Here is a 23,446-nt window from a genome sequence, read left to right as displayed (position 1 = left end):
AGGTGCATGCATAATTAGAATTGTACGTTGAAATTTTAGAGTTACAGTTAACTTCGACTTTTTTAACTACATATTTTAACAACATTTTATATATTATATTTAAATCTGTATTTTACACGGATTATGAGTTTCAGTTTTATACAATTAATAACATGATACTATTATTTTTAATTTCGGACCCGTGCGAAGACTGGTTACCAACTAGTACCTCCTAATTGGATATCATCTAGCATGTGTCTTATATGTGCTCTTGTCACCCGCTAAAATATTGGGTAAACTTAAGGCACGCTAGAAAATTGGATAAACTATTTTGTTTGAACTAAAGCTCAATTCTTACCAGCCCAAGCCAAGTTGAGCTTATCAAGTTCAAGTTGAAGTTCCATATCAAGCTCTTTTATCTGCATAATGTAGCTCCTAACCTCAGTGAAGAGTGCTGCTTAGACATATCTTTTTCATGCAAAAACTGCTTACTGTTATATACTCTATACAAATATGCCGACCCAATTCATTCATTTCGTTTACTTAACCAACTGAATCAATCCTTGTTGACAGAAATTATAAAACTGATATTTACTTATAAATGTAATGAGTTAAAATTATAATTCATGTTCGGCTTTTAATCAAATACGGACCACGGATCATATTTCAGGTAGGATCAATTTGAAGGAAAAAATATGAGATATAATCTGAGCGGGTATATAAGTACTTGTATTTAGACATGTATTTTTCATGCAAAAACTGCCTACTGTTAGAGTGTTGCAACACTAAATAAATTATACAAACCTCCTAATTGTTCCTCTGAAACAAATTCATAAATGGTCAAACTCAGGTAGCATCCAGTTATCCTTTCTCTGTATCACGAGTTTCAATCTCTGCTGTTGAGACTTGAGCGCACATCTGGATGAGACAACCTAAATACATTTTACATGCATAAGTTGCTTATCTTTTATTATTTACAGAAGCAATAGGAGCTTTCTAATACAAATTGTCACAGTTCATATGGATACACTATTTGGGACACCTCTACATGTTACCCCGGGCTCAGAACTTGGTGCAAGAAGCTCATATGGTAGTACACCAGCACCACATCTATTCCTAAGCTTTGGATTGCTATTTCTTTGTTCAATTTCTTTCTCGATTCGTCCGATTTCCGCTGAGAAACGATAAAATGCATGAACCATTTCTGCATCGCCGGACCAGGTGGAGGGCTGACTTCTTTCGCCAATGTACTCTTCATCGGCTGAGTGAGTTGACAATGTGTCAACAACAGCCATGTACTTGGTTGATTGTAACAGACTTGATATTGATGAAAAAAAATATTTCTGGGGATCAGCAAGGAAGCTGACATATTCAGGGTCTTTTTCATCTGGAATCAACCGCCTCATAAGAGGCGGCCGGTTAGGCACATAACCGCCATAAGGGTACTGACCAAAGTTTAATGCAGCATGTTGGGCAGATGCAAGCCAGATGAGGGTGGTAAGAACTGAAGTGAGATCTTCAGGGGTGGCTAATTTGGGCCACCAGCTTTCATGGCGCAAATCAGCATGGCCGACATTTATGGATTCAGTGTACCAGGCTTGGAGCTCTTTGTCATTGCAGATTATACTTGATTCAGTGTAGTAACGTTTCACGTATGTACTTACCCAGCTCTCAATGGCATCCCAGATTAGAAGCCCATCAGCAGCATATGGGTAGTCCTCAATAAGGAGTTTTAAACCATGTGGTTTTGTTGGGTCTGGTTCTGCCATTCCCCTGCAGTGAAGGATTTTCTCGTAAGCTACCACACTTTCAACAAATAAAAAAAATTGCATAAACTTTTAACTATTGGAAACTTGATAAGTGAGCTTTGTTGACCGTCAAATTAATTATATATGCAAGTTTCCATTTAGAAGCCAATCAATCGTGATTTGTGATAAACTCGTAATGTAGGCATGATACAGCTGTCTAAAGGAGTTACCTTCTGATTAAATCGGCTGGAAGACCCTCTAAATCAAAGCGCCAATTCTTATAGGCAGAGGCACTGATCTCCATGCAGTAACGTCCAGGAGTGAAACAAGACTCGATAACACCATCAGCACTAATAAGAGTCTGGCGAGCTATAGCATTTATCACAAGAGTGTATCTCATGTGTGGTTCTAGCAGCTTATATATGGGATGAATTGCGCTTAATTGCCTATGTGCAGACAGTATAAAGGGCTCCATGCACGCATGTGTACGCAACCTTCATGATAAGAGACAGATTTAGCAAAACATTTCACATTTGTGAAATCCCACTCATATAATAGACCATGCATTGTAATATTGCTTACCAATGGTTGGCAAGTTGATGAACTCCAGCATCATTTGAGCAAACATGGGCTTTTGCAAGCTGCCACATCCAGTTGCTAGTGGCATCAACTGGAGGTGTAATCACACGCTTTGATTGTGAATCAGGTCCATTTGCAGGGAGGCTAAGCTCAATGGCTATAGGCTTAAGAGTGCCGATTGAAGTCAGGAAAAATATGGTTCGCGTCGCATATGCTTTGCGACCATCAAGGGCGTTGATCCGATCAAGAAATGGTAGATAGATGTCATGGTAGTCTACGATAAAGAGTTTATTTTCTTTCAAAGCCTGTGCAAAAATGCCAGAATCAAATTAGAAATTCAGAATATTGCGACTTGGGTTGTAAACATGACTATAATCAACTCAAAAGATCAAATTAAATCCGGCGCAATAAAATAAATACATTTGTGTTTGTGAATAATAAAAAATACTGGGAGAGATGGTTTTAGTGTTTGTTATACCTGTTGCAGAGTCATGCCATTGAGATTGCCAGCAATGTGTTCTTCTTTGAGGGCCGACTCCTGTGGACCAAAGATTTTGTGATCAAGGTTGCCCACTGGTGGGAATACCTCAAGTTTTTCAATGGTGACTGGGTTAATTCCTGCTAGAGCTTGTCGAGCAAATTCATCATCCCTCAACCAGGCAAACTTGTCCTCTGCATATGCAGTCATATGTTACTTCAAGTAGGCACGTGCACACATTCACACACACACACACACACATCTGAGATATTTTGTGACCAATTTGGGTCAAGTGAAAGAAATTTCAGAGTAAAATCCATTATGGTATAAATACACAGATTGGAAGTAACTTCATCCTGAGTGTGTTAGCAATGCATATATAGTCAAATAAATATCTAATGGGGCAAGTGGTAGCTGAAACATTGCTAAGCTGAGTAATGCTCACTTGAAATAATTTTGGGGGTGTCATATTTGAGGAGGTTGCCCTGGCTAGATTCTTGAATCCGACTGACTACATATTGAAGAGGGAGCTTCTGTAAGAGATCATCATGAAGCCCTAGTTTGAGGAGGAGACCTTCACTGTAAAGGCTGTCAATGTGTCCAAACCCCTTAAAGTTGTGGTTATTTGATGAGATGCTCGCCATCAATGACGGAAGTAGATTATGAAGCACAGCTTTAAGCCTACTTGCTGAGAATGTATTTTGCTTACACTCCTCAAATTGCTCATCTCGTGGCACATACACCGGCAATGGCTTCTCCACTCTGCTCTCTGCATGCAAATCTGCAGAAGGAAAGAAAAACTTAATGAGCCTCTAAATTGATATTTGGATTACCAAGTAAACCTAGATATATCGCTTTCAAGTATTTAGTAAAAAGCTTACGCGCATCTACATCCAATCATGTCTATAGCGAAGTATAGCAAGCTAGGGATCTTAGTCAAGGAAAAAACAAACTATAGATTCCTAAATAGCATAATAAAGTACCAAAACATCATCAATGTAATGTAACATTTTTAAAAATAATTTTTTCATGACAAAAAGTCCAGAATCGGTAGGATTAGTAGGTTGAATTCATGTAACAAACAAACACAAAAAGAAGTTTAAAATTACCAGTTTCAGTTGGACGACGTCCTGTGCGACATCTTCTAGGGAATGGGCGTTTGCTACCTCCAAGTGTTGGCCTGACAAACTCAATACCTTTATCAGGATTTCCCAAATCATTGTACACATCATAGTCGTAAACGCGATCAGATAACTTCCTTATTCCTTTGCCATCTCCTCTCAAATCACTTAGCTCTTTCTCTCTCAATGCTTTCAGGCCTTCTGGAGTCTCACTGGGTAGATATGGCTATCATAGAAAAATAGGGAACAAACATTAATTGTGCTAGTCTAGGGAGAACAAATATTTATCAATGGGACATAGTTTTGGTAGGCAGTTCTTGCTGAATGTTAACTTCAACAAACAACCAATATTAAAGACTGAGCTTGTGCTTGTGCATCGGGCAATATAGGTGACCTAGAAAGCCATGACCATGTGTGATATTATACGACCTTATTACTTGGACAATGGAGAATCTCTAGAATTGCACTAAACCATTATAACTTTCTGCCTCAGCTGAAATATAGCAGCACTTCAGAAATATAGAAGTAAATGCCTTTATGGCTATACCATTCAAACAGAAGCACTACCAAATCCAAATGCATGTTTAGTGTTTACCTGTGATGTATGCCAGAAATAATTATAAAAAAAAAATTGAGTATACCCTCTTGTATAGACAAAGTAGTTCCATATTTAAATGACTAATTTATATAAAAGGAGGCGAAAAGAGAACTTCTGTGGAAATAAAACAAATTTCAACATAATTTCATGCTATTTTTAGCATATTCCATGTAACAATTGACTAGTTAAAAAGGTGCCAAATAGTATGATACTAAAACACAAATTATTCCGCAATCTATTCATGAAAAAGTTTTTAATTTCTATGAAAAAATGGAGTAAACTGGAAACAAACAGTTCTTTAATGTTCACCTGATTAGAAAAGAATACTCTTTTGCCAGGATGATCCTTCTTGGATTGAACCCATGAATCACAGGGAAAATGAACTGGACCACATGCAAATCCCTCAACAACGACACTTTCCATAAAAAATTCCTTTTGGTGTTTGTTTGTAACCAAAATTGCCCCTGGCTTCCCAAAATTTGAGTCCACCATAAATTCAGCTGTGTAATTCACCCTCTCTGCTTTCACATTATATTTCTTTGACCAATCCTGTAAAACAGCCTCCTTGCTCTTTTTTGGAGTTCCAGTTCCTTTGACAATTCAAGTCATCACCAACACAAAATCAATCGAAATCCTCAATAACAACAATCATCATAACAGACAATAGACATTGTCTTGTGTACGATTGTGTACCTCACTATACTTAAGACTAGCTAAAGCACATACTAGAACTCGTTAAGTTATCATAACATAGAATTCATCATGTACAAATTCCACGGCCTATTGCACAAAAGCATCAACCAATATTGCATAAAATAACCCGGTTAGTTAAAGAGACATTAGTATAGCAAAAAGAACACACCAAAATTAGTTAAGTTATGAAACATAGAATTTATCATGCACTAATTTCCCGAATAAGCTTATACTAAATTGCACAAATTACCCGGATGATTAAAAAAATTAGTCTGCCTAAAAGAACATACTCAAAACTAATTAAAGTTAACCCCACAATGGAAACTTAAAAGCAAGATTAGGAAAAAAACATAATTACAGAAATGATAAAGAAAAGTAGCTTACTTGGATCAGTATCAGAGCTAACAAGTTCAAGAACAACATTCCTTCCAATCTTATCAGTGAAAGCATCTAATTGTTTCACAATGGTCTCCTTGAAATCTTCTTTATTCTTGTTTTTGACAGTGACCACAGCTCTTACCTTAAATTTAACAGCTTTTTCAGGAACAATTCTCCCAATCTTATCACTAATAGCTGAAATAGGACTTGTTCTCACAACTTTCTTGCTTTGAGAATCTCCTTTTTCCACACAGTTTACAAAGAATCTTTTACCATTTGTTGGGTAAAAAAGAAGATTCTTGTTTAAACCAAGAATCTTTGATGATGAAGTGATGAATGGAGAAGATCTGTCTAGTACATGACAGGAAGATCCCATGAGTTCTTTTACAAGTGCCATTTTTAGACTACAAGGTGGTAAAGGTAAACCTGTGTGCTGTGTATATTGTTGTGTGAGCTTGAATAAATAATATGGAAAAATGATCTGTAATAATTCGTGGGAGATTGGATTGATGGGCAACTTTACTGAAAAAAAGGAAAGATGATTACAAGTATATTTATATGCTGGTTAGCCTATATGAGAGATAGAGAGAGAGAGAGAGGTGGGGGAGAGAGAGAGAGAGAGGTGGGAGAGAGAGAGAGAGAGAGAGCGAGAGAGGGAGAGAGAGAGAAGTGGGAGAGGGAGAGAGAGACGAGAGAGAAGTGGGAGAGAGAGAGAGATGATCAAGAAAAGTATATGGGCAGTGAGATACCAAGTTAGAGTTGTAGATCAAGGGTTTGGGAGTATCAAGGATTAAGCACCATGACAAACGAAGCTAAGAAGAAACAAACAGTAGTATTTGACTAATGTACATATTGAATATTGCAGATTGTGTCGGAGTCACCTTAGCATATTATATATTATTCATATTTAGATGCCTACTTTCTCTGACAATCATTAAATATGAAATAATATTCGATTTCTTCTAATATTTACAAAATGACTAGAAAAATTTGTACTCCTAAAAATTTTTGATATAGGTGACAGTCGTGTAGATTTTAAAGATCGTACTTTATTGAGTAAAGCTCTAAATTTCTCCGTCCCTAAAAACGGTTCCTATTTGTGTTGGACATGTTTGTCAATACATACTTTTGATTGTTAATATCTTTAATTTCGTATTAGTATTAAATATAAAAACTTCATTGTATTAAAGTACCCATAAATACGAATTCAACAAAATCACTAATGTTTGATCTTATAGATTATTATAAACGTAAATTAGTAGTCAATCGTTTACCATAAACAGTACAAAAAGTTAAAACGGGAAAATCATTTTGGGACGGAGGGAGTACATTATTGTAGATTTGTGTAAGCTAAATTATAATTTTGAATTTTCTTATTTTGAAAACATATGTTCAACAAAGTAGAACTATCAAATTGAAATACTACTACTTTTTAGTACATCCACATATTGTGCCTAAACTTTTCGTCGATTCTTCTAAAAAGTTTACGGGACCGAGCCATTTTTAGAGCAAATATAAAATTCAAAAAATTAAACACCCTTCGCCTCAATTATTTACATATTTTTTCAACACTATGCATATATTTTAAAGTAAATATAAAATATATTTTTGCAATTTATTTATTTTAGTTTTCCTTTTTATTAAATTTTTTATTTAAATGAAAAATATTAAAATAATTTATATGACTAGCCTTTCCATAAGCGGTAAAATGTGTCTAAAAGCATCTTCACTGCCGTTGACTAAAATGGATAAATATTGATTATGTAAAATTTACTGAACCATTTATTTCGGTGGAGTTAACTATAATGATTGACTATTTTTAAAAAAAAATAAATTACTACTATTTTAAGTTATAGATGGATTCGACAAATATAACCAACATATATAGATTGGCTAAAATTATAGCTAATGGGAAAGTAACAGGCGAGAACAATATTTTTTTGCATAATATCTACTCGATGCATCTCATATCATGTGTCATGTTTTAACTAGTTAATGGTCAATTTTCTTATATTTTGACCATAAATTACTCTAAGTCTATGATTAAATAAGAATCAAAACTTGTATCATTATAAAATATATCTAATCCTTTTTAGAATGTAATTTTCAATTTTTTAAAATTATATACAAATTTATCTTAATTATCAGTCAAATATAATCAATTTGACTACATAATAGTCAAAATATGACATATAATATGAGACAGAGGGAATATAATAATTATTTTTGGTACGTTTGAATGATCGGACGGAGTAATGAATAAATTAAGAGGAGACCTTTCGTGTGCGGTACAAATAATGTTGTTTAATTATTCACATGGATGCAATTTCTGAATTTCATAATTAGGAACCAAAATTGATTAGAAACACCAAAATCGATTAAATGGATGCAATGAGCTCGACCAATAACCAAATTATTATCAGAATTTCTTGTTTGTTGTTTGATCTTGCGTAACAGACTCTTTGAGATTCCTACTGAGAATGCGTATCTTTGCTCTTTATTAATAAGAAATTGTTAAAAAATAATATTATCAAAATACTAAATAAATAATGGTTATCACCCAATATTTGATTACTTCTAACTTTATATTTAAATCTACAATTACATACTCCCTTTGTGTCCTTGAATTCTTTATATTGGGGGACGAGAGGACGGAGATCGACACATGCTTCCGTAATATATGGTTCCCTAAATAATTTTGAATAGTTTTTTTAAAATAAGAATATAGTAATGTTTAAACTTTTATACAGAAAAAAGAAATTATAAAAATAAATTGCAGAACTATATTTTATGGTAGTCTTACATGTGTGTCAAGCACGAGGAAAATCTGCCGCTTAAATGCGGTTTATCTTAATTCACGTGGTTTACATGCTATTGCGTGAGCCGTGCGTTTTACCCACACCCCGGACTACGGGTTTCCTACGAAAAAAAATATGTAAAAAATCCAGTGAGACGGAGACAGTATCTGTATAAAACTATATGATTATATCTATTTTCGATGATTGATTAACTTTACTTTTTTAATATTAATAAAAATCACAGTTTCATAGGGATTATATTCTTTAATTTTCCAATATAGTTTTTTTTTTAACTTTTTTGTTTGATAATAATCGATTACACATGCAGACGTGAAATTCCTGACCTCCCGCGACGAGGTACTAGAATATTGCTTCTTTTCTAAAAACATTTCGTTACTTGATCTAGTAAAAATCTAAAATGGTGGTTAAGTTTGGTATTTTCCCACTGAAGTGCAAATGTTAAAGTACATCCCCAGCTTTTCCAGTCTCTGCTACTTGTTTTCTTGCACGGAAAAGATCTAGGAATATTAATTTAGCAAAAAAAAAAATCTAGGAATATCGACCTGCAATTACATTATGTTTTAAACTTCTACTTTGTCAACGAATTATACTCACTTATTTTCATAATATTATATAAATCCCGGATGATCTCGTTACTTAACCCGGTATCACAGTCCCACCCACCCGATTAATATTTTGCGTTTAAAATTTTAAATCTACTTTCAACTAGAATAGTGTACTGAAAATTGCAATCATGAGAATATAAAGTACTTGAAGAATAGTAGTACATGTTGTCGGTCAAAAATACTTATCCGATACAACCGATTTCTGATAAATTGCAGATAAATTATTCGAATTTTTAAAAATCGTCCGATAAATCGCAAATCGGTATCTTAACTGAATAATTCCGATTTCCGAAATCTGAAATACTGGCATATAACTTATGTATTGTGTGTTTTTGGACACACAGTAGAAAAACTGTATTAAGATCGTAACTTTTATGAGAATAGTGTATTGAAAATTGAAATCATGAGACTATAAAGTACTTGAAAAATAGTAGCACGTGTTTTTGGTTTGATCCTTCTTTTCTCCTCGACTCCATGCTCGCTATGTATTGTGTGCTCTTGGACACGCACTAGAAAAACGGTTTTAAAATTGTAACTTCACAGAAAAAAAGGTAGCAAAGGGGAAAAGTGTGGTAGGCCAGGATCACTATAGATTGTCCCTGCAGTTCCATTAAGAAATGGAGGAATCTCGGAATTGCATAGTGACAACTGGCAACACTCCAGACTCTTACCTTTTCAGTGAAATTGTCCATTTTGTTTTGCCAAGTACCTAAGCCCGCAAACTTCTAAATGGGCCTCAGTGTCTGGCCCAACAAGAAACATTAGTATCTTAGATCAAGTCCAACAGTGTATTAGTGGGTTTCTTATAAATATTATAAAATATTAACACTTAGGGGGCGTTTGGTTCATCTCGGAGAAACAGAATGAAATCGAGAAAGGGAAAAGAGTAGAAAGGAAAGTAAAGACCCATAATTATTTTACGTGTTTGGTTCAGATTCGGAAACGGAATGAAAATTTACATGATTACATTTATTTTTGATTTTTTAATATTAAACAATCTCAATATAGTCAAATATATTTATATTATAACAGTATAATATATTAACATTATAATAAATAAACAAATTTAATTATTTAATAGCACAATTAACTTTTTAAATAAATTAACATATAAATTTATATCAAAATTATTTTTAATTTATTAAAACTAAATTATAAATCATTTTTAATTTTTAAAATTAATTTTGCATACTGATATATTTTTTTGGTCCAAAATTTAAATTATAATTGAAATAAGAAAATAAAAGTGGGAAAGGGTGTTCAAATACCTAGTGGGAGGTGGGGAATAGAGTTTGAGGAATAAGGGGTAAACCTACAACTAAAAAAGGGGAAAGAGAATGATTGTTTTTACTAAACAAACATCAACAAAGGGAATGACCCCAATTCTTTGCCTTTCCCTTTGTTGAATACCTTGTACCAAACGCCTCCTTAGTGATTTGAGACCTGATTTTGAATTTCAACTCCAACAATGATCTTTATATTCCTTCCTAATTATTATTTTATTAATAAATTTGAAAAGATATGGACAAAAAGTGGAAAAGAGAGAGAAAAATGTAAAAATAAAAGAGAGAAATGATTTTTTTATTGCTAAAAATGTTATAAGGGAGTAATAGAAGTTCCTTAAAGATAAAGAATGAAATTTATGTCTCGGTGATATAAAGAAGTACTAAGATACTGTTGGAGTGCCATTTTTTGTCAAAATCCTTATAATTGAACTTAAAAGCTCATATAAGGAAGTTGTTGGACTTGCTCTTACATATGCAGTTTCACTCTTTCTACTCTTTCTGATGTTAAAAAATTGGTAATAGGCACTAATCATGGAGACGACGATCTTTTAGCGATTAGTTGAGAGTGATTCGGACCGATTAATCGAAGCATTAACTAATAACAAGTTTCACCTCAGTGCAGTGGCATCCCATTGTCATTTCTCATATTACTACTAGTTTGTAAGATCAATGAATTGAAGCAATGTCATAAAAATGAGAACATTATTAGACTTAAGCGGAATGTATGCTAAACTATTAGAATTTCTCTATGAAGCAGATTTATGCTTTATTTGTATTAACCAGAAACAAGCCACACATTCAAAACTCTGACCTTGCTATTTTATTCATCTCTTCTTCCTGATTTTGATCTAGCTGAGACGACGACGAAAGAGCAGGATCACTAATGTCGGACTGATTCAATCGTCCAAGTATTCTCGTAGACGTTCCCCGTCTCAAAATATGTGTCATTGCGGAGATCAGATGAACAGCAGGATTAGGTGGAGTAACTGCAGATTTAAACTGGTTGCAAAAGCTCATGTGCTGAATCAACGCCTCTTCCGTGCTCAACAATCGCATCTCGTAATTTACAGCCTCTGCGCAGAGTCCACATATCCATTTACCTTGATACCTCTGGCGAATCATCGTAATGTACGTTACGGTGCACTCCTCTGTCAATCCGCAACACTCACATTTCGCCAACTCCTCTGCCTCCTCCTCCTCCTCCGTCCGAATCACCTGTTCAGCGGACACTGTAAGCTCTGATTCTGATGATGTTGTTTCGTTATTGTTACTATGATTCATCACCATTAATAGTACCTAACACGCAGAATCAGTCTGATGTTTTAATTGCACCTATGAACATTATTAAACGCTTAAATAGAGAAAGAAGCAGCGTAAAATTGCGATGTAGAAATGTCACACGTTGATCAATAATTAAGGAATACTGGTTAAGTACTTAAGCTGCCAAAGAATCGAGTTGATTCGAGGAGGGGCCTTGCATTATTACAAAGTCACATGTCTTGTACTCCCTCCGTCCCTCCCAATTGTTATCGTTTCTGAGAGAGTGTCCAACACGTATTCTAAGATGAAGAGAAAATATAGTTCTTTAATTTTTTTTTAAAATTTTATTTTTATGAATAAAAGTATAAACATTCTATTTTTATTCAGAAAAAGAAAATTTTAAAAAATAGTTATATACCTATACTTTCTATTCATCTTAAAATGCGTGCCGGACATTTTCCCAGAAACGATAACAATTGGGAGAGACGGAGGGAGTACGTGTTTAGGGACTTAAAAACAACATAGTTGATTCGAGGAGGGGCCTTGCATAATTACAAAGCCACGTGTCTTATACGTGTTTAGGGACCTAAAAACAACATCTACGAGGAATCACTTTTAGGAGAATTCATGCGGACTGGGTTTACATCAGTCGAATGTGAAATTGTTCTGTACTAAAAGCATCTTTTAGGATATTGGCCCCAAATGAGAGTAGTGTGTTTGTCGTGTTTCATGTTTAATCAGTGCTTAACTCGTAAGTTCACACTTCACCTAATTAATTTGGTATACCAACTGTTCTGCAGAAGACTTGAACAACAACAACAACAGAATAATCACTCGGCTTAGCTCTAATCTCTTTTTTTTTGACTAATTTGGCTTATATGCCTTACAATTAAGTATCTGTTCTAACAAATCTCGGGTGTGAGTAAAAATCAAACCCAGAACCTGGAACCACAAGAGATAAGTACTTGACTACTTGAGTTATCTCATCACACTCAGCTCTAATCTTTTAAATGACAGTCGAACGTGAACGTGAGCTGGCCCGTGGTTTTGTCTCAGTGAAAGGGAACACGCGTACACAATATCATCTCGTTGCTTTGTTAAATGTTGCTCCTTCCTATTTACGGTTTTTGTATGTATTTTAAGGTGCATCGAAAAATAAACCTCTATAAATTACTTTTCAAAGGTGGGAAGAGTATAAACATCTGATACTCCAAATAGTATTGCACACATTATTTATGAATATAACTTGATTTATTACAAGCAATCGGACCACAGTTTTAGTGGGAGTGAAGTTCAAATTATCAAGAAGAGATTAAACATGAACTAGAAAGCATTTATTTCTATAATAATGGAGATAAAGAAAGTCGGTACAAGTGTACGAGGTAAGGGAGCAACAAACTGTGTTGCAATACGACGTTGAATAGCAATTCCTATCCTGTGAAAAACATATTCAGCCGAGCCTGCAGTCATAACGTTATTTATATTTATGATCTTCTGCACTCATCTAAGAAACTCAACAACATCAGATACCAAGAATTCAAATGTGTCAATAGCACGATAAGCATTTATTTCCAGGTCCAGTATATGATCTCCTATGAAACCTTTACTTTTCTGATGTGTGATATATTATCCCGTTCATCTCCTCCTCTTCGGTACTTCTGATGCAGAATTCTGCAATTCCTGATACTCAATCTTCCCAGTGGCGTCGTCTTTTGGAGGAGTGCCTCTGGCAGTATTTCAAGCTTGTCACATTCAGAAAGTTTCAAGTGACGGAGAATTGGCATGATGTTCAAATTACTCCCATCTCCTTCACCCCCTGTGCTGGTCAAATTCCACTCTTCCAAATTTCTCATCCTTACGATCTCGAGCTTCTTTAACTTTGGAAATGCAACCGTTATTTCCCCAACTTCAGAATTGGAATTCAAAAACTGACGATCAATGCATTTTAAGCTATCTATACTCTCTAAATGGAGTTTCTCAAGCAACGGTAGTTCCCCTAAAGCAGGTAACTGCTCACAGCTTTGGCATTCGAGAATGTCAAGTTTCTTTAGATGGCGTAATGACACAATCCAATTTGGAAATTGACGGCCTCCATAAGTCTTCATTTCTAACTGCACCAAGTTTTTATGAGGTTGAAGAGCTTCAGCTACGTCGCACATGATTTGATCAATTTGCACTAGAGGCTTGAAATTCATTGACAGCGTTAAGAGGCCTTCTTTTTTCTTCAACTCTGCCATTTTAGCCTCACTTGCATGTGCAACATTTCCCAGACCTTCTAAACTGAGACGCCCTTGAAGGTAGTCTAAGTCTTTTAGATCCTTAATTCTACAAGCTGCTTCATTAGCACCACCACCACCGCCTCTAATAACGAATTTGCTCAATGTTCTAAGAGTGGTCAATCGGCTGATACCTCCTGGAAGCACTGATAGATAATCAGTTTTATCAATCTCAAGATGCCTCAAGTTTTCTAGTTTCCCAATCCCTTGAGGGAGCTCTGTAAGATGATTGCAGGCTACAAGCTTCAGAGTTTGCAGATTATATAAATCACAAACTGATTCCGGCAATTTTTCTAGTGGATTGAAGGATAAATTGAGGTAACGAAGGTTTATCACTTTTTCAACCTCATCAGGAAGTATACGCAACCTGTTGTGGCTCAAATCCAGTGCTTTAAGATACTTCATGTGATGAAATAACGTAGATGGAACTGCATCAATTTGGCTTACAATTGGCGGAGAATCATAGAAGGACTGGACCCAGAATGTATGCAACTTCTCTGAGTTTTCAAAGTTCTCAGGGAAAAGGGTATCATCTCCACGAATCAATGTTTTATGACGGATATTTGCACTAGCTGAGTGCACCTGTTCTTGACTCTCGGGCTTCACAATAACACACTCATTTTTGGTGAAGTATTGTGCAAAATCGTGTACAATGTCGTGCATCTTGAATCTTGTAACGATACCACTTTTTTTATCTTTTTCCAGATTCTGGAAAAAACACCTCATTATTAACTCATCCAAGTAACTCCTACCTGTTGCTTCCATTTCCATATTTGCTCCTGCAAGGTAACCTTGTGCCATCCACAGTTTAATCAAATTGTCTGCTTCAATATAGTAGTATTTCGGAAACTTAGCACAATATATGAAGCATTGCCTCAGTTTTGAGGGAAGATCATAGTAGCTCAACATTAAAGGAGGGGAAAGATCTTCTGCCCCTTTCAGTTCCCAGAATTCACTCTTTAAAACATCACTCCAACCTGCTAAAGTACTTTTTGAGCGCATGAGACCACCGATAGTATATGCAGAAAGAGGTAAACCTTTGCATTTGCGAGAAATCTCCCTACCAATATCTTCAAATTCTTCCTTCTCCTCGGCCTTCTCACTAAATGCTATGCGACTGAACAAGGTCCAACAATCTTGATCAGACAACTGCCCTAGCGGGTGAATGTATGAGCTATTCATCATCCTGGCAACATTCTCATTGCGAGTGGTCACCAAAACCCTACTTCCGGGAGCTCCTTTCTTAAGATTGCACTCCAATTGTTCCCAAGATTTGCGGTTGATCTGCCCCACATCATCTAGAACAAGCAGAAACTTCTTGCCATTGAGAGAGTTCTTGACAAGCTGTAATGCAGTTTGAAGTTCAGCCACATTAGGTGCAACTTTTTCAACAGATTCAACAATGGCCTTAGCAACCCGGACATCATCAAACGGATCTGAAACACACACCCAAATCAACTCCGTGAACTGGGTTTTCACCTCTTCGCTGTTGTGAATAAGTTTAGCCAGTGTAGTCTTTCCCATTCCACCCAAACCAACAATAGAGATGATTTGAAGTGTTTCTTGTACAGCTTGAGTACTAGTCTCAGAACACAACTTGCTTATAAGAGTACTCTTATCCTCCCCCCGGCCAAACACATCTGATACCTCAATGGATGATGATGTTGATGATCTAGGTCTTACCCTATTTTCTTGACCACCAACATCAATTTTAACTAATCTAAATTCATTTCCGTTTGAAACAATTGCATCTAGTCTCTTGTTTATGTTTTCTATATTAATAGCTATATCTCGACGATGAACAACTGTACTAAAATCAAAGCAAGAAGGTATAAAAGAGAAGCATACCTTCTTCTTAACAGTTTTATCTTCATTTTTCTTAATTTCCAACTTTCTGGCAGCTGTATTCCATTCACAAATAACATCATCCACATCGTAGGCTACATCTTTAAGGCTCTCTAACCAGAGCTTTACATCAGGATCACTCACCTGCCTCCTCTCGGCATTCTCAATCACACCCTGGACCAGGTGGAGTTTCTGAGAGATGTTCTTGATTTCTGTCTCGACGCCGACTACTAATCTGTACTCTTTTCCAATCTTCTGACTTGCGACAACAGTGAACTGTTCAACGATTTGGGAAATCAATGCATCACCCATAGCTCGGAGACGATCGATGAATACTGGCATATGAAAAGTTAAGATTTGGGAAGTTGATTTCAATAAAATCTGCAGATTGGTACAAGGGGGCTATATCATGAAACTTACAGGAAATTGAGTTGGTAAGAAAGGTGGTCTGGACATTTTCGAGGAACTAGACAGAAGACTTTGACAGTTGACTCCAGTTGCAGCAAGTTGATGCTTTCTGAGAATCAGAGGGATGTATTTCATTGTCTCCAAATTTACAGACTAATACTCCCTCCGTCCAGTTAAACGTTTCCTCTTTTGACTTTCGGTACAGTTTACGGTAAACGATTGACTACTAATTTACATCTAATCTATAATATTAAACATAGTCATGAGTGATCTCGTTGGATTCGTATTTATCATTACTTTAATACAGTGAAATTTTTATATTTAATACTAATACGAATTTAAAGATATTAACAATTAAAAGTGTGCATTGGCAAACGTGTTCAACACAAATAGGAAACGTTTTTAGGAAGGGGAGTATAATTTACCGTCTTAATTTTTAGCAGGCACAACAGTAACAAGTAACAGAACATGAACCCCTTACAAGTTACAACCATTCATAGAATTCTACGATACCAAACATCCCCGAGGGTAAATAATATTAGAAATGCAGTATGATATTTACTAAATATTAAAAAAAAACTAAATCAATTAGTAGATCAAAAAATAGGCCATAGCTTTCTTCGATTTCCTAGTTATGCACCAGTTAGAGAAAGTGACAAGGCGCATACTCCTACTATATAGTATTAAAATACTTGGGAAAAAAAATAATTTAACATCATAACTAGTCTTTTTATGTGTGGGAAAGGAGAATCCGATATTGAATATCGAAATTAACTGAAGCCAAAAACAAAATCATTTTACCTTTCAAGACAACTATTACCTGAATGTAAAGTAACATAGTTCAATACAAGACAAAAGATGACAGACTGATTACCGAGTCCAAGAACTTGCCATCCCTTGGAGTTGTAATGCAATTCAAAAGTACACATCAACTTGTAAATACAATTCAAAGCTGACCCTTAAAAGGACATTTTACGTTGGCAAATAAATATCTAAAGCATATTCAAATTTAAGAACAATTTGGACCATTCATTTTTAAAAAATGAAGGGGCAGTGAGCATCATCATATCTGAGTTACATATTCTTCATTCTTAATCCAAACAAGTGGAGGAAGACATCCCTTGCTGTCTTCATGCTTTAATCGATTTAATCACGCTCACTAATTGCAGTCAAGTGCTCGTCTATCTCATCCGTGGACAATGCTCGGAAAACGGGATTTCCCTTCACCACAACTCCAACCTGTCAAAAAATTAGAATTTCAATACCAAGAAAAAATGACACTTGTGGAAGATGTGCTATAAAATCTTAATGATCAATCATCCCGTGTGGGAACTTCAAAATCTGTCAAATTAATGTTACCCTCCACATGGAATCTTTTGATAGCTTCACAAGAACACATAATGATCGATTACTAAAAAACATTACACACATTTTTCTTTTAACATTTTATTTTTTGTAGGGGATATAATTCATTAAATATGTACTAGTGACTTGACCAGAACAAACTAAAGAGATATATATACATTGTGAAAGACAACTTTTAGGCTTGTTTCCAATGAGGTGATGACCTTAGTATATAGAAAGTAATATTTTAAAAAAATGAAGAATCTAACTGAAGAAAAATAATAATACAAACTGTAGCTGGTGAAGATTGTGATAGCTAAAAAAAATATCAGTCAACCCTGTTAGGGTTCCTTGGAAAATACAAAAAAAAAGGTCATTTCTACTTAACTAATATACAAAAAAAGTAATTTCTATAAATACATATATTTCAACCATTATACAAAAAAGTAATACAATTATAAGTTATAACAAAAAATTTAAAATTTAAAACAATGTTAAAGGTATGCACAGCTAAGCTTGTACAATGTACACCATGATAAGGATAATGCCACTTAGACGAGAGTGTATATAAACCAATATGCTTAAAAATAAAACTTGGTCAGTCTTTTTTTTTCATAAACAAAACTTGGTCGTCTTGACACAAACATATTTGCAGTTTAGTACCACTTGACATAGTTATCACAATAATGCAGGAAGTTTTCTTGAATTGTTATATGACCAAACCAAGGGAGGGGTTTATTATATACCTCAATCTCACTAGCCTTTAAGTCCTCTTGCAACACAGATTGTAGCGCTGATATTGCAGTCTGTAAAACAGAATGGCACAACATTATGTTATATAAAAATCACCAGATAAGCCACACTTGTTTAATCTGGAACTCAGTAAACATAATTCACTTATAGCAAATATATCAGTAATCTGGAACTCAGTAAACATATATCAGTCGAAACTGGAGAGCAAATCCTGCTCAATTTTATTGAAGATATCAAACAAATTTATAGCAAGGAAAAAGGTAATTTATACCTGGACAGTCTCCTCGTATGTAAAGGCTGGATCATTCTTCATTTTCTTCTCGAGGAAATTTATTGCTTCTTGTTCTTTCAATCCAGCACTTGTTGCCTAGAGTGTATCATTATTAACCACCCAATATCTCTCATTAGATCAGTTTTTATGACATAAAACAACAAAATATAAGTTCTATACTTCTCTGTAATCAGATTTCTTTCGCAAACAAGAAACCGACCTCTCAACAGAACAAGTGACACACAACCATTTCAAATTTTAATGTTTGGCATGTACATAATGCCACTTCAGCAATATATAGTGAACTAGACAATGGGGAATACGATTTGTAAATTAGCAATTTGCTATAAATTCAAATACTCTCAAATACTTAAACTTAGAAAGCATTTGTTTATCAATTGCATGCACCCATGATGTGTCCAATCATATATGACGAAACAAAGAATTTTGCTGATCAGTTGCCCTTCTTAGTGAAAGACTTGATAAGAACTTAGAAATGCCGTAAGGTCAAAAAAAATTATAAATAGGAAAGTGTAAATTTGGGTCAATAAATTGCAATTATATTACTACAAATGTTAGAGATTGCAGTACTACAGTTAGTAAAATAATTAAGAAAATAGTCATGAAATTTGGGAAATAGAAAAGTAGCATCAGTTTTAGTGGACGAGTGCTTAGCTATCATTTGGGTACTTTTTTATGCACTCGCGAAGCCCTGGCCAGAAAAACTGAGCCCTTACACCAAGTTCAAGCATTTTCATTTCTAGAAGGCTAATCTCCCTTGCATATTGTTCTGCTCAAACTCATTTACTCTTGGGTGTTAATGTTGCACAGTTGAGCACACTATTCAGGTTCAGCTATTTTAGAACATGATTTTCATCATGGTATATTCCTGTTACAGCCTCTTTAAAAAATTTCTAATTCTATTAACAGCCTCTTGACGAATTGTCTTAACAAGCAGTCATATATTCATATTTATATTTGAAATTGTATAGCATCAACGCCATATATCCACTCTTTAAGGCTTTTTCATCTAAGCACCTGCTTTGAAATCCTGGAGATCCTTATGTGACAACATGACACCATGGCGCCAAAACATCTATAGAAGTTACTCTAAAGTATCCTCCATTACAAATCAGACTTGTAGCTTATTCTCAAAGACTTATCTCAGTGAGTCGTGTCTAGATTGTATTAGAAGACCCTTGTGCTGAATACTGACGATCAACCAAGTCTTGTATATTCCATTTCTCTAATCTGTTATTCTTTAGTATAATTTCTATTTACCTGTTTATATCTTGTTAAAAAATAAACTTCACACCATAGCAACACAAAATCCAATTCTAATCATTATCATTATTGTTTAAATACAAAATTCATCGATAGAGAAAATACCTTGTGACCAAAGAAATGGCCAGCAGGGTCACACTTAAACAGTTGAGGTCCAACCTCGTCATCAATACCCAAGACCATAGCAACTGCCAGAAAATCATAAGATAATAAAAAAAAATGAAATTAAACAGCAAACCCTCCTCATGCTAATGAGATAATTAGCATGAACAATATATATCCATTACATTGATATTCTAAAGCTGCAAAGTTGATGTGCATTTAGTAAGCTCAATAAACATATTAGCTCAAAATCTGAAGATAAACTATTAGAAAGTTCAAAGTTATGCTTCAGGACTTAAATCAGTTACATACCTACTCCTAGAGGCCTCATATAAGCATGCTGAGTATAGACTTGTGATTTATCTGCAATCCTGCACATCATGAGAATTTGTTCAGCGTGATACATAATCACTGAAAACTAAAGTTACTCTATACATGGACTAAAAAAATATGCCTTGTGGATTTTTTTTATCCCTAATGTATTTAAGTTCTTGAAATATTATAAGATGCAGTTGAACTATAGAAGCGAAGCTGGGACGATTTGCAGAAAGTAATGTGTTATATGAATTGTCAATCAAATTATTGTGTGACATTCGAAGTCACAAAAGAGAGTATTAGCTCGTGCAGAACACATTCACACTTCCTTAACATACTATCCTCCTAGTGAAAGGAATAGATAACGATATCTCTAGGTCACATTACATGACCAGATTCAGCTGTCAATTACTCAACTCAATCGAAGAAACCTAATGATATCAAAAGTATCAAACAGTTGGAAGAAAATGCACCAAGCAAAACAAGAGCTACAACATGCTTCCTACAAAAAAAATATGTACCATCTAGCAAGTGTATCAGCTGGCATCTCATATCCATATTTATGCCGAAATTCAGCAGCTTCATTTCTTGCTTGCTGAACCAACGTCCTTGCATCAGCTGAAAAGTAATACAGCAATAATGCCAGCACAATATATATATAAGAATTACCTAATATTTAATATATGTAATATAATGCATGAATACTTTCAAGGCAAAGTCAAAAAAAAGTCAATTGTGAAAAGCATATCCACTTAGAATCAACCCTAAGTAAAATATATTGAAAACAAGTAACCATTCTCATTATCAATTATCACACTAGTCACTAGCAAAGGAGAAGCAGCAACCAACGCCTCCTATTTTAGATGCATCTCCCTTGCTCCCAATAGAGAATGCAGGTTCAAAAACTTGTTAACGGCGGGAGGCTAAGGGTTCAACTATCAAAAAGAAAAAAAAAGGAGTACAAGCACTTTCTTCTCGAAGCAAAAGGTTGTCGGTGTTGAGTGTGGAAGTTTATATCCACTTTCAGATCAATCACATTAAAAACATTCATATCTATCTTAACAAATCACACCTTTTACTAGATTAAAACTAATAAGATAGTACTCGTACACACATTTTCATCAATCAGATTGGAATTCCTAATATTAACAAATAGTAAACAAAATCACTTCAACAAAAAAAATAATGTCCCAAAGTTTCAACTAAACAAACACAATAACAAGTTAAATATCTAACACGCGTATTAACAATGAGTCAATGACTAGTATCAGTACTAAAAGGCTAACCAGTAGTTCCGGTAGCTACCAAGCCAAGGTACTTAGTAACCGCGAAAAGATGAGTAATACTAGTCGGATCCAAAAGCTTGTCCTGCACTCGAAAAACCGCAATCAAATCATCCAACAGAACATCGCAACAAACTACATTTCAACGTCTCGTAAAAAAACAATAACTCACAGGAACTTTCTTCTGAGTAACAACACAAACAGAGTCTTTACCACGAACACCAATAGATGTTACTCCAGCAGCTTTCACAGCTTTAAACGCATATTCTGTTCAATTCATTTCACAATTTAAATATAATCAACAATTCAGCTCATATTAACGTTCGAGTTCAGTTTAACTAATTAAACAAACAGGCGAATTCGAGATTGGGGAAAATTTAAATTCAAATTTAAATTTAAATTCAGAAAATGAATAAAAACGTACCGACTTGGAAGAGACGGCCTTCAGGCGAGAAGATTGTGATGTGACGGTCGTAACCGCCTCCGCTACCGCGACTCATTTCGATCTGTTAATGTAATTGTGATTCGATTTGTGATAATTTTTAGGGTTTTTTCTGATTTAGAAAAGATTGAATTAGTAGCGTAAAGCAGTGTTACGGATTTCGGAAATCGGAATTATTCGATTGAGGTACTGATTTATGATTTATCGGACGATTTTTAAAAAATTGGATGATTTATCGGGAATCGGTCAAATCGGATCAATATTTTTGACCGATTTTTAAGCGATTTATCGGCGATTTTTGAAAAATCGACCGATTTCTATAACAGAGGTGTAAAGTATGTATTGAGTTTTCTTTGTTCCCAAGATACTGCGAATTAAAAAAGTTGCTTTATTAATAAGATTTCATGTTTCTTTTGATTAAGTGTTGGGATACTTTATTTATTTGATATATGCGAGAATCGGAACCGCTACTGTTTTAATGTGCGAAAGATTTTGTTGCGAACCATATTTTATTTTTATTTAATTTTTATTTTCATTTGTTTAATGCAAAAATTATTTACTATTTCAATACACCAAAATTTAATCAAAAGAATGTAAAAAAATAATATTTGTTTATTAAAAAAGCCAAATTATCGATGATTAGGAGAGCTGTTTGAAAATACCCATTTCAATGCGCAAACCACATATGCGTACTTCTACTTTTACATGTCAATATTTATCACCTTGTTTTTTCATCACATCAAGATTTAAGGTTTACGTGTTTATTAACTACAAGTTTAAAGAGTTTCTGCATTTGAAAGGAAAAACAATAAAGAAGATGTACGAAAGATTTGGTTGAGTGTGTATATATATTTGATTGGTTGTATGATAATTATATATGTAATCAATATTATCCCGATCTAATTTGTATATCTTTTATAATTTTAAATATTAGCTAATATCTCAATTAAGGTTGCGTATTACTTTATTACCCAAATTTGTATTGCGTATTAAGGCTTATCAAATCTCAAAATGCTTAATCAAATGAATATTTCCGGTTAAAACTTCAGAAAATCATTATTTTGATCATAAATTAGAAATTCGTTAATTACACCCTTCACCCAATTCGTTAATAACTCATCCTTTTAGTTATTTCTCCTAGGTCCGTAAATTTAAGTTGACAAATCCACTAGAAAGATGATCTTCGGTTATTACATTCGCATAACTCTACCCTCTAGGGTTCTAGCTCAAGACCCAAATATTTTATACATGAAACCGACAAACATTTCTATAATATAATGTGATCTAAAATCAAAGAAAATTAAATGACATACAATCAAGAAAACAACAATGCATACCTTCGAATAACCATTTTTTTAATTCCCAGCTACACTCTAGTGGATATGACTTCTTCGCAAAGAGTTTTCTGATCCAAACCAGATTAAAAAATTTGTAATCATGCAATATATTAATCTCTTTGGGAATCCACCGAAAACTCCATTTTGGTCAAATCTACTCAGTTTCTTGTCCGAATTTCACGAAATATGGTTGGGTTTAAATTATAATATCAATGTGGATTCATGTATGTTAAAATATCCAT

The 23,446-nt window shown here is 34.5% G+C and overlaps 3 protein-coding genes across 3 annotated transcripts; all 3 read right to left on the bottom strand.

Annotated features, from left to right (window-relative positions):
• Positions 1-659: 659 nt before the first annotated feature.
• On the bottom strand, positions 660-6,401 carry LOC141701903 (linoleate 13S-lipoxygenase 3-1, chloroplastic-like). The gene is made up of 8 exons (XM_074505526.1): positions 5,581-6,401; positions 4,813-5,093; positions 3,894-4,131; positions 3,230-3,565; positions 2,785-2,978; positions 2,310-2,611; positions 1,958-2,221; positions 660-1,752 (listed from the first exon to the last, which is right to left on the bottom strand). Exons 1-8 carry the CDS (start codon positions 5,969-5,971, stop codon positions 996-998), a joined length of 2,763 nt encoding a protein of 920 aa, XP_074361627.1. The 5' UTR covers positions 5,972-6,401; the 3' UTR covers positions 660-995.
• Positions 6,402-12,856: 6,455 nt separating this feature from the next.
• Positions 12,857-16,193, bottom strand: LOC141701904 (putative disease resistance protein RGA3). The gene has a single exon (XM_074505527.1). The coding sequence runs from the start codon at positions 16,005-16,007 to the stop codon at positions 13,137-13,139; it is 2,871 nt and encodes a 956-aa protein (XP_074361628.1). The 5' UTR covers positions 16,008-16,193; the 3' UTR covers positions 12,857-13,136.
• A 655-nt stretch (positions 16,194-16,848) lies between these two features.
• Positions 16,849-22,026, bottom strand: LOC141701907 (proteasome subunit alpha type-6-like). Its single transcript, XM_074505529.1, has 9 exons — positions 21,850-22,026; positions 21,598-21,692; positions 21,429-21,510; positions 20,664-20,760; positions 20,140-20,198; positions 19,831-19,913; positions 18,442-18,537; positions 18,164-18,223; positions 16,849-17,312 (listed from the first exon to the last, which is right to left on the bottom strand). The coding sequence occupies exons 1-9, from the start codon at positions 21,923-21,925 to the stop codon at positions 17,220-17,222; spliced, it is 741 nt and encodes a 246-aa protein (XP_074361630.1). The 5' UTR covers positions 21,926-22,026; the 3' UTR covers positions 16,849-17,219.
• Between the last annotated feature and the right edge of the window lie 1,420 nt (positions 22,027-23,446).

Source organism: Apium graveolens, unplaced genomic scaffold, assembly GCF_009905375.1.
Source record: "Apium graveolens cultivar Ventura unplaced genomic scaffold, ASM990537v1 ctg4468, whole genome shotgun sequence".
Lineage (NCBI taxonomy): Eukaryota > Viridiplantae > Streptophyta > Magnoliopsida > Apiales > Apiaceae > Apium > Apium graveolens.
The sequence above is the reverse complement of the archived record's forward strand: the minus strand, read 5'-3'. Positions and strand labels throughout refer to the sequence as shown.